Here is an 11,832-nt window from a genome sequence, read left to right as displayed (position 1 = left end):
AAAAGTATCAGGGGTCAAAGCGATTGGATCAACGGTTTCCGAGATATACTCACTTTAAAAATTGTTGATCTTCTGACAAATGTCGCTGTATCTTGCAAACCGTTGGTCCAATCGCTCTTCCACCTTACAATTTTCGATAGAACTCGTCGAGAACTGTAAGAAACGCTACTCAGAACTACTCGGTACTCTCAAAAAATTTTCAATGATTTCTACTATTTTCTTTAAACTTTATTATTCTTCAAAAATGTTTTTTATGTATCAAGAACTCTAGGTATTCACATAATACTTCTGTTAAGCTGATCAGAACTATGCGACCTTGAATTTCGTTAAAAAGTTAGCACCCCATTTTTAAAAATGATTATTAAGCACATATGTCATTAAAAATCATAGAGAACTCTTCATATCGTCAAAAAGAAGCAGAAATTATCATCAGAACTATTGTATCTAAAAATTAATTTTTCAAAAATTTTTAATTTTTTTTTAATATTCGAATTTTTTTTACATATCAGGAACTCTAGGCAATCGCAAATTGAAGCTATTAAGCCGCTCAGAACTATGCCACCTCGAAATTCGATAAAAAGTTAGCACCCCATTTTTAAAAAATGTAAAAAAAATGTTTATTGAGCGGAACTCTTGTTATTAACTATAGGGAACTCTTCGTCTCGTCAAAAGAAAGTGGGAACTCTAATCAGAACTCCTGAGTACTATAGTTGGGGTGCTAACTTAACATACCCTATTAATGTACCATTATTAAACGAGATACGCCAGTATTATTTCTAGAGTTTGTTTTCTAGAGCAAAATTTTGATTATATTGTATTATATATGTACAATTATTTCAAAATTAAATTAATACGAAAAAATTATAGTACGTTATAACTCTTTTTCATAAATAATGTTTTTATTAATAAATATTAATGAAAAAAACCTTTTTTCAGGAAAGAAGCGTTAGGATCTATGGGCAACGACGCTCCTCTGGCGTGTTTATCGGAATTTCAACCGTTATTGTACGATTACTTTAAGCAATTGTTCGCGCAGGTATGTAAAAATTTGACTATCATTAACTTGAGAAACGAAAAAGTTATAAAAATTATTTTAGCAACTAAATATAATTCATATATTTGATATGTGTTAATGAAATTTTAAATTATAATTTCTACCTAGGTAACGAATCCACCGATTGATCCATTCCGTGAAAAGATCGTAATGTCAATGCTCTGCCCAATCGGACCTGAGAGTAACATTTTGGAACCGAACGAACTGCAAGTACATCGTCTATTCTTGCCTCAACCGATATTGTCTCTAAGAGATCTTGAGATTCTCAAGCACACGACCCATCGCAATTGGAGAACTAAAGTGATCGATATCACTTACCCTCTTGAAGACGGGCCTGGTGGTTTATTGAAGACGTTAGATCGCGTTAATAATGAGGCTAACGCGGCTGCTAGGGATGGTTATCAGTTGCTCGTGTTATCTGATCGCCAAGGTGGTCGGACAAGGTGAGTCCAATCTGTGAATAAAAATATTCTAAATTAATCTTGAGAGAAATAAAACTAAAATTTGTTTATTGATTTTAGGATTCCAGTAAGTAGTCTATTGGCACTAGGTGCTGTTCATCATCATTTGATCGAAGAGAGACAGCGAATGAAAGTCGGTCTCATATTGGAAACCGCCGAGGCTCGAGAGGTGCATCATATTTGCGTGTTACTTGGTTATGGAGCAGATGCCATATGTCCTTACTTAGTATTTGAGATGGCGAAAAATCTGAGAGCGGATTACGTTTTCGACGAAACCTTTACCGACGATGTTATTTATAAGGTAAACCTCGCAAAACTAAAATTATTGTTTAGAGATGTTAATAAAAAAAGTCTGTTTATATGAATATAAAAAATAAAAATATATAAAAATTATCTAACAACTAATCTCTTAAATTTCGCAGAATTACGCAGATGCTATGGAACGAGGAATCGCGAAAGTGATGGCCAAGATGGGAATCTCGACTTTGCAATCTTACAAAGGAGCGCAGATATTTGAAGCAGTTGGATTGGCCGACGAAGTCATCGATAAATGTTTCAAGGTATTTTTTTATATTGTTTAATATTAATATAATGCAAGAGTTTTTTTAATAATATATATTCATAGTCATTATTATTAAAAATAGCTTTTAGTATATATAAGTAATATACATATTTTATCAAATATTTTTAATTTTTTTAAATATTTGTAATTACAAAATCATTTTTTTTCAAATACATAATATCATTTTGTTCTTTAGATGCATATGATTAAAATAGGATCCAATTAATGATTATTTAATGATTTGAACTCACGAATGATGCATCTGTCAATTTAAAATTTCATTTATCACGTTACATAATAAAAATAATATTTAATTACAAACCGACTTGAAATTTTCAGGGTACTCATTCTCGCATTGGTGGTGTGACGTTCGATATTTTGGGTAAAGAAGCTTTCGAGCGACATCAAATAACGTACTGGGACAAACCGATGGATTTGCTGGTCATTCGCAATCCAGGAATTTATCATTGGCGATCGGGCGGCGAGAAACATATTAATGATCCTGCTAGCATCGCTAGTTTACAGGTACCAAAACACAATATTCTAAAAACTAAAATATCAATAGTTATCAACATAGTCATGAGATATGAATTTTTTTCAAAATTCGCAATTTTCAAATGCCTATAACTTCGCGAAAAATAATCCAAATAAAACAGAGCTGCTCTGAGAAGTAGGCACCCCTAAATGCGAATTTTGATAAAATCATTATTGCATTCGTTTGTCCACTGTTTGTCCACGTTTGTCCACCCATTATTTTCGTTTGTCCATCCTATGTTTATTATATTTTTCGTAATAGTGTAAAATAATCATTTGGGGGTGTTACAATTTTTTTTTGTGCATAACTTTTTTTTGGAGAGTGGATCAATGAAAATAACGGATTGACAAACGTGGACAAACAGTGGACAAACGAATGTAATAATGATATTACCAATATTCGCATTTACAGATTCCAACTTTACAGAGCTTCTTTGTGAAGTTGGCACCCCTAAATGCGAATTTTGATAAAATCATTATTGCATTCGTTTGTCCACTGTTTGTCCACTGTTTGTCCACCCGTTATTTTCATTTGTCCACTCTCCAAAAAAAAGTTATACATAAAAAAAATTGTAATACTCCCAAGAGATTATTTTTCATTACTATGAAAAATATAATAAAAATAGGGTGCACAAACGAAAATAATGGGTGGACAAACGTGGACAAACAGTGGACAAACGAATGCAATAATGATTTTATCAAAATTCGCATTTAGGGGTGCCGACTTCTCAGAGCAGCACTGTGAAATTGGCACCCCTAAATGTGAATTTTGATAAAATCATTATTGCATTCGTTTGTCCACTGTTTGTTCACGTTTGTCCACCCATTATTTTCGTTTGTCCACCCTATTTTTATTATATTTTTCATAGTAATGAAAAATAATCTCTTGGGGGTATTACAATTTTTTTTTGAGTATAACTTTTTTTGGAGGGTGGACAAATGAAAATAACGGGTGGACAAACGTGGACAAACAGTGGACAAACGAATGCAATAATGATTTTATCAAAATTCGCATTTAGGGGTGCCGACTTCACAGAACAGCTCTGTGAATTACTAAATTTGATTAGTTTTGCCCATAAAACTTTCCTATTACGTTTTGCGTTTCTATGGGCAAAACTAATTAAATTTAGTAATTGTACATGTAAGCTTAATTCTTGCATGCAGAAGTGTAGCCGTACTCTTACAAATAAGATTGGGGACAATAATAACAATTTATAAAAATGAAAAATGATATTGTAAAAAAATTCATAATAAGAAAACGATTTTAGTATAAAAGTAATTTTAGTATAAAAGTAATAGCAATCACAGAAACACTTTTTTTTTAAATAGGTAAATATAAAAAAATAAGTTATTACATTGAGAATAAACCGAAAATTTTAGGAAATGAAAATGTCACGAATTTATATCTATATATTATTTTATCGTGTAAAAAAATGTAAAATTGAAAAAAAATTAATTCGAAAAAAAATAGAAGGAAAAATTTGCCCACGATCAAATCACCTCACTCTATATTTTTCTTTTCTCAATCTTTCTTTCATCAGGAATATGTTGTTTCCAAAAACAACTCTGCTTATGAGAATTATCGCAAGACCACGATGGAAGTAGTGAAAGCTTGCACTTTGCGTGGCCAACTCGAACTGAAAAAATCACGCAATCCGATTCCCATCACGAACGTGGAAGCCGCATCAGAAATCGTGAAACGCTTCGCAACTGGCGCGATGAGTTTTGGCAGTATCTCTATGGAATCTCACAGTACCCTGGCAATCGCTATGAATCGCATCGGTGGCAAGTCGAATACCGGCGAAGGTGGCGAAAATGCAGACAGGTATAATAAAAAAAAACATAAGATGAGGAATTCAACGATCTAAGTTTTCAATATATATCTCGATCTTTCCTGACGACTTTGACTGTAGCATTATTGCGACTAATTAATATAAATAATATTGATTAAATCTGTAACCTATTGTTTATCATTATTCAACAGGTATCTAAACCAAGACCCGGAGTTTAGCAAACGTTCGTCTATCAAACAGGTAGCGAGTGGACGTTTTGGCGTTACTGCCAGTTATCTGGCAAACGCAGATGACTTGCAGATCAAGATGGCACAGGGTGCAAAACCTGGTGAGGGCGGAGAGCTTCCAGGATATAAAGTCACCGCAGAGATTGCTGCCACTAGGCATTCAGTACCCGGGGTCGGTTTAATCTCGCCGCCACCGCATCATGACATCTATTCGATTGAAGACTTGGCCGAGCTAATTTATGATCTTAAGTGCGCCAATCCAAACGCCCGTATCTCTGTCAAACTTGTATCTGAGGTCGGAGTGGGCGTCGTCGCCGCTGGCGTCGCCAAGGGTAAGGCCGAACACGTGGTGATATCCGGCCACGACGGCGGCACTGGCGCCAGCAGCTGGACCGGCATCAAGTCCGCCGGATTGCCCTGGGAATTAGGCATTGCCGAGACGCATCAGGTGCTCACCCTAAACAATCTGAGGTCCCGCATGATTGTGCAAGCGGACGGCCAGCTGCGTACAGGTTTCGACATCGTGGTGGCTGCGCTACTTGGTGCAGACGAATTCGGTTTCAGTACCGCTCCACTGATCGCAATGGGCTGCACAATGATGAGAAAATGCCACTTGAATACTTGCCCAGTGGGCATCGCCACGCAAGATCCGATATTGCGAAAGAAATTCGAAGGCAAGCCAGAGCATGTGATCAATTTCTTCTTCGCTTTAGCTGAAGAGGTAGGAATGATTTAGGCGTTATTTTATCGTCTTTCATTTATTCTAATGCTTTTTAACTTAGTTTATTTTTTTACATCTCGCTCATTTTTACTATTATTTTCATGTTTTTTCTTATTCTTTTAAAAATATATTTTTTATTCTCAAAATATTTATTAAAACAGTATTAATAGTAGAGTATTAATTAAATTAAATAATGTTAAAATACAAGTTTTTATAAAAATATAAAGTGTTATTTTAACGTATATATTAAATTATTTCTATTAATATCTTTATTTCTACAGGTACGTTCGCACATGGCGAACTTAGGCATCCGCAAGTTCCAGGATCTAATTGGACGCACGGATCTTCTTAAAGTACGTGACGACATCTCTATTGAGAAAGCCAAGACTTTGAATCTTAGCAACGTTCTGCGAAACGCACTGGACTTACGACCTGGCGTGAATATCAAAGGCGGCACCGTAAAACAAGACTTCCAGTTGGAGAATAGACTTGACAATAAGCTAATTGAACTAGCCGGACCTGTTTTGAACGGAATACACAATCGAGTTGACATCGAAATGAATATCAACAACGAATGTAGAGCATTTGGATCGACACTGAGTTATCATATAGCTAAGTAAGTACAACAATATTTTTAATTCTTTATCACGTAAAAAAATCAATAAAGCAAAGCTGATATATCATTTTTATCAATAATTCTGGCTTTCTTAATTTTATTTATTTTGTAATTATTTTGTAGACGATTTGGAGAAGCTGGATTGCCCGAGCATAGCATTAATATCAAGATGAAAGGCTCTGCAGGTCAAAGTTTCTGCGCTTTTATGACAAAGGGTATTCATGTTACTCTTGAAGGCGATGCTAACGATTATGTTGGCAAAGTAAGTACAAATTTCTTAGGACACAAACACACGGGCCATTTCGTTGCGCTACAGAAAAAGACCATTCAAACTTTGTATTGTATTGTATTAAATATTAAAATTTTAACTTTAATAGCTTACGATCTCTCTTGCACAGAAGAAATAAATTGTATTTGCAGGGTCTCTGTGGAGGTGAAATCGTCATATACCCGCCGAAAGATTCAGAATTCAATTCAGAGGCGAATGTGATCGTCGGAAATGTGTGTCTTTACGGAGCTACTTCCGGAAAGGCATATTTCCGTGGTATCGCTGCTGAGAGATTCAGCGTACGTAATAGTGGGGCGATCGTCGTAGTGGAGGGTGTGGGTGATCACGGTTGCGAATACATGACCGGCGGTTGTGCTTTAATTTTGGGTCTTACCGGGAGAAATTTCGCGGCTGGAATGTCCGGTGGAATCGCATATGTTTTGGATGTCGACGGTTCTTTCAAGAGCAAGTGCAATCCCGAAATGGTGGAATTACTACCGCTTAACAAACCAGAAGAAATCGCCTATGTGAAACAACTGTTGGAGGAATTCATCGAAAAGACCGACTCACTGATTGCACAAGACTTGCTCGCCACGTGGCCAGAACCGACCACAAGATTTGTCAAGGTCTTCCCTTACGAGTATCAGCGGGCTCTCAAACAGTTGGAAGAGGAAAAGCAACAAACTCCCAACGTGATTAACGGTAATGCGCAAATAACAAACGGCAAGATCAAAGATATTGAAGATTCAATAGAGGACGCGGAGATGGCACAGCGAAAGTTGGACAAGATCAAGGGCTTCATGAAGTATTCAAGACAAAAGACCATGTACAGACCTGCTGAGAAACGTATAGATGACTGGGATGAGATATATAACTTCCAGGGTGTCAGAAAGACTCTGCGAGTACAAGCTGCAAGATGCATGGAGTGTGGTGTTCCATTTTGTCAGAGTAGTCATGGTTGCCCATTGGGCAACATCATTCCTAAGTGGAACGATCTCGTGTTCCACCAAAATTGGAAAGAGGCCTTGAATCAATTATTGCAAACTAATAATTTCCCTGGTAAGTTAATTTATAAAAATATTTTTGCTAAATATGCAAATCCTTTCTCACTTTATGATAAATTCGTTCCCTTGGATTTATTATTATTTAATAGGAGTAATCAATTATTTTTTTAATCTAATAATAGATATCATCTTTTCACTGATTTTTTTTACTCGGTCAACTATGTGGATAATCTGTGTCTAATCTTTTGAAATAAAATAATCTAGAGTTCACTGGAAGAGTCTGCCCCGCACCTTGCGAGGGTGCTTGCGTCTTAGGAATTTCCGAACCACCTGTGACAATCAAAAATATTGAGTGCGCCATAATCGATCATGCGTTCGAACAAGGCTGGATTGTACCTCTTTCTCCGACGAGAAGAACTGGACGATTAGTAGCTGTAATTGGATCCGGTCCTGCGGGATTAGCAGCCGCTCATCAACTGAATAAAGCGGGTCACACAGTGACCGTATTCGAAAGAAACGATAGAATTGGTGGGTTGCTGCAATATGGTATACCGACGATGAAATTGTCTAAACAGGTTGTACAGAGAAGAGTCTCTCTGCTCGCCGCTGAAGGAATCATCTTCAGAACAAACATCGATGTAGGAAAGGATGTTACAATGCAGGTAAACGAGCGCGTTTGATAACAATTTTTTACAATGTTATATTTACAATCATAAGTATATACACCGGAATAACAATTTTGCTGAAGTATCTAAAAATTACAATTAGATACAGAAAATGTTAGACCATCAAAATAATTACGTAAAATGCTCAAGTTGATTGCTACAAGTCAAAACTTTTTGCAATATCATCAACGTAGCTTGAACGTTTTATACGTCATTTTGATAGTCAAAAAACAAAATTATTTTCAGATTGCATCTAGCTAAATTTTTTGATACTTCAGCAAAATCGTTCTTTCCGTATAATAGAAAAAATTGAATAATTCTTACTTATATTTGCTACACATGTATATTCACCATATGACAAATTATTTTCTTATTTCTATAAAAAAAATGTTAATATACTCTAACAGATTTCATTTCCTACTTGTATTTATCTCCAAAGATTATTTATATAATAATTTTCCAATACTAACGCATATGTATATTATTACAGAAACTTCAGGAACAATACGACGCGATTATGTTATGTACGGGCGCAACATGGCCACGTGATTTGCCGATTCCAGGTAGACAGTTAGAGGGAATTCATTTTGCCGTAAGTTTCTTAGAGCATTGGCAAAAGAAACAAATGGGTAACTCAGCGCCCTTAGATATGCGGCTGATAGCCAAAGGCAAGGACGTCATCATCATCGGAGGCGGTGACACCGGATGCGATTGTATAGCAACCTCACTACGTCAAGGTGCAAAGTCAATTACAACCTTTGAAATCTTGCCCGAACCACCAGTTCAGAGGGGCAAAGATAATCCGTGGCCTCAATTTCCGCGAGTGTTCAAGGTCGATTATGGTCATGAGGAAGTATCTTTGAAATTCGGCCGAGATCCGCGTAGATACAGTACAGTGAGCAAAGAATTCTTGGATGATGGAAAGGGCCACGTGAGTGGCATCAGGACAGCAACCGTGGAGTGGCGGAAAGACGAGAATGGTCGATGGAAAATGGAAGAAGTACCAAATTCGAAGAGAGTGTACAAATGCGATTTAGTATTGCTCGCAATGGGTTTCCTTGGACCCGAGAAGTACATTGCTACGGAAGTGAACGTCGAATTGGATGAAAGAGGAAACTATAAGACTCCAGTCGGAAAATATTGTACTAGTTTATCCAAAATATATGCGGCAGGCGGTTAGTATATGTATTATATTATTGCGCCAGATACGTTATGCGATAAATTTTTTTTTTTTTTAATCTAATTTATTATTTGTCAAGCAAATATTGTCCATATCTTGCATCATGATTTTTAAAAATCTTATAATTTTATTTAGTTGTATTAGAACTGTAGTATATATTTATTTAATGTTTAATTTATAACTTTATATCTTTTGTATTTCACATAAACTTTTAGTTATAAAAGTCATTGCATTCATAAAAATTGATAGTATAACAATCTTCACATTAATTGCATAAATTGATTTAATAAGTATGAATTACAAAAGCATTTTGTAAAATAGATTGCAGACGTGGACAGTCTCTCGTAGTGTGGGCAATCGCAGAAGGTAGATTGGCTGCAAAGGAAGTTGATTTGGCCTTGATGGGAGAAACCGGCCTTCCCGGAAGCGGAGGTGTCATAATCGGCGTTAGTGCTTAAGGACCTTCACGATGGATGTTGGTCTTCCAATTAATACAAGATCCACCGTGTACGCGTACCGCGAGGAAAGAGTCATATCGACTATTAGAAGGCAAAGGAAGAGTCCTTGGAGATCCAAGGATGCGAGAGTGCTCCAGGATCCAAGGATTCGAAAGTTTCAACGAATCCAAGGAGATACAAGCCTAGAATTGTAGAATTCAGAAAGAGTCTGAAAGAATGTAAACATTCGGAAATCTGCGGATTCAAACTATCAGCAATCCAATGATTCATAAGATATGAAGATCAAAGAATTCTCCTAGGACTAAATGCTTCAAAAATTTCAAGTATTTTGAACATCCAAAGATCTTGAGAACCTAAAGATAAGAAAATTCATATATTCGAATTTTACGTGACAGCTAAAAATTAGATCTTAAGGTTGAAGAATTCAAGTATTCAAGTATCTAAAAATGCAAATATTAGAAAAGCAAGTTTCGGCTTCCACAAATACGAAAATTGAAGAATTTAAAGAAAAAAAGATTTCGAAATAAAAGATTACAATAATATATTATAATAATGTGACTTAGCATTACAATAATTCAAGAATCTTTCAAAAAAATTTTAAGAACTAAAAATTTAAAAATATGGCACATTTATCCAAAAAATTGAAAAATTTTATATTTCAAAGTTTTTAAACTATACCTAACTTTTTATGTGATAAAAATCTAATAATTTCAATTTGCAACTCTAAAATTAAAAAATTCAACAATATCTAAAGTAAGAAATCTATGGAAATATGGAAAATAATAAATCTAAGAAATTTTAGAAATTTTAAACCACAAATTTAAAATTATTACAGATTCAAAAATCGAAAAATCTGTTATGTTTATGCTACGACAAACTGACAATTTGAGGAATTAAAGACATGAAATTCGATTTGCAAATCAATTAGAGATAAGCAAGCGATTAAAAGCATTCGAGGATGTAAGGATTGAAAGATTCTCAAACCTCAATCTGAGGATGTGATAATCAAGTGAGAAACGAGAAACGAAGTAAGATAATTTTTGCGGCGTGAATTTCTCCGAATAACGGGAAATAAATGTAATTTCTTCATAATGTAGTGGAATCGTCTAAGCATCTCGTTCGTCCAATTAGAATTAATCATACGTGAGAGAATTAGAGCTTTCAGTATATGGAAAGATAAATGAGCTGGTAGCAGGATCTACATAACTACAAACACGGATTTATATTAGGTGATATACTTTGCCAACTAAAATGTTCTTTTTAACATACAATTGCAAATCTATTATTTTAACAATAAAAATAAATATGTTTCAGTGAAACATTATTTATAAAGTACACCTATACGAAACTCTGATGTTTTTAGCTCTCCGAAACAAATATTCTCAATTATCTTATATGCAATTTAAATACTTTAAATATAATTATTAATTTAATTTTTATGAAATAAAATTCAAGGATCGATTATAATTATTAACGAAGTTCATAGATAAGTACACAAAAAGTATTCGTATATAGCTATTTTTCTTCTGTCTGTTTCAATTAGCAATTAAGAATATAAACATGAGTAAACCATAAAACGTTATACAATAAAATAATATTCATGCATTATTATCTTTGTTTATTTGAATTTTATTTTATTAATTACTAATAGATATACTCATCTGAAAAATATAGATGTTATATATATATATATATATATACATATATAAGATATTAAATACATAAATATTATGTTATTCTGACGCATTGTTTATAAAACTATATCTACCAACATATATTTGTAACGTTTATTTTATTAGCATAAGTATGGTGAAAATATATATATATTTTTTTTAATTAAAGATTATAATCTTTTAGTAAATTTTATATTGTTTTATTTTCAAATATCAAAAAATATTCCTTAGAAGGAAAATTATGAACTTAACGAAAAATAATTTTTGCTTTAGAATAGTTTTATTTAAAAACTACAAATTATTATTTCTTTCTTAAAAATTAAAGATACAAATAATAAAAATCAATATACAGAAATTTGTTTCCCTTTTTTTAAATGTGTGATGGACAATTAATATCGCAAAATAAAATGATGGCATACGAATACTTTTTTAGTACACTTATCTTTCATTCACTTTCAGTATACGATTATTAGTATATTTAGCATTCTTGGGCATTCGCCTAGGTTGCCTAATGTATTATTACAAATCTGCTTATATTATTGATAAAAAAAAGTTATGCGAATATTATCGAAAGATCATGCTATAGCATAAATAATAAGAGAACAGTGTAGCACTT

The 11,832-nt window shown here is 34.0% G+C and overlaps 1 protein-coding gene across 4 annotated transcripts in view; it reads left to right on the top strand.

Moving 5' to 3' along the window:
- LOC108772057 (putative glutamate synthase [NADPH]) overlaps window positions 1–9,933 on the top strand; it is a 26,624-nt gene extending 16,691 nt beyond the window's left edge. For 3 of the 4 annotated variants that reach the window (XM_018537508.1, XM_018537510.1, XM_018537512.1), the window contains 13 exons: window positions 937–1,036; window positions 1,163–1,497; window positions 1,576–1,816; window positions 1,938–2,075; window positions 2,417–2,602; window positions 4,153–4,436; window positions 4,596–5,352; window positions 5,634–5,968; window positions 6,092–6,230; window positions 6,389–7,295; window positions 7,505–7,902; window positions 8,396–9,080; window positions 9,407–9,933. In XM_018537508.1, the coding sequence (XP_018393010.1) occupies window positions 937–1,036; window positions 1,163–1,497; window positions 1,576–1,816; window positions 1,938–2,075; window positions 2,417–2,602; window positions 4,153–4,436; window positions 4,596–5,352; window positions 5,634–5,968; window positions 6,092–6,230; window positions 6,389–7,295; window positions 7,505–7,902; window positions 8,396–9,080; window positions 9,407–9,543 (4,642 nt within the window). In that variant the 3' untranslated portion in view covers window positions 9,544–9,933. The remainder of the gene's footprint in view (window positions 1–936; window positions 1,037–1,162; window positions 1,498–1,575; window positions 1,817–1,937; window positions 2,076–2,416; window positions 2,603–4,152; window positions 4,437–4,595; window positions 5,353–5,633; window positions 5,969–6,091; window positions 6,231–6,388; window positions 7,296–7,504; window positions 7,903–8,395; window positions 9,081–9,406) is intronic. The other variant, XM_018537509.1, reaches the window with a different exon arrangement.
- The last annotated feature ends 1,899 nt before the right edge of the window (window positions 9,934–11,832 follow it).

This window comes from Cyphomyrmex costatus, unplaced genomic scaffold (assembly GCF_001594065.2).
Source record: "Cyphomyrmex costatus isolate MS0001 unplaced genomic scaffold, Ccosl1.0 scaffold175, whole genome shotgun sequence".
NCBI classification, from domain to species: Eukaryota; Metazoa; Arthropoda; class Insecta; order Hymenoptera; family Formicidae; genus Cyphomyrmex; species Cyphomyrmex costatus.
Note: the sequence above shows the minus strand (reverse complement) of the source record. Positions and strands in the feature narration are given on the sequence as shown.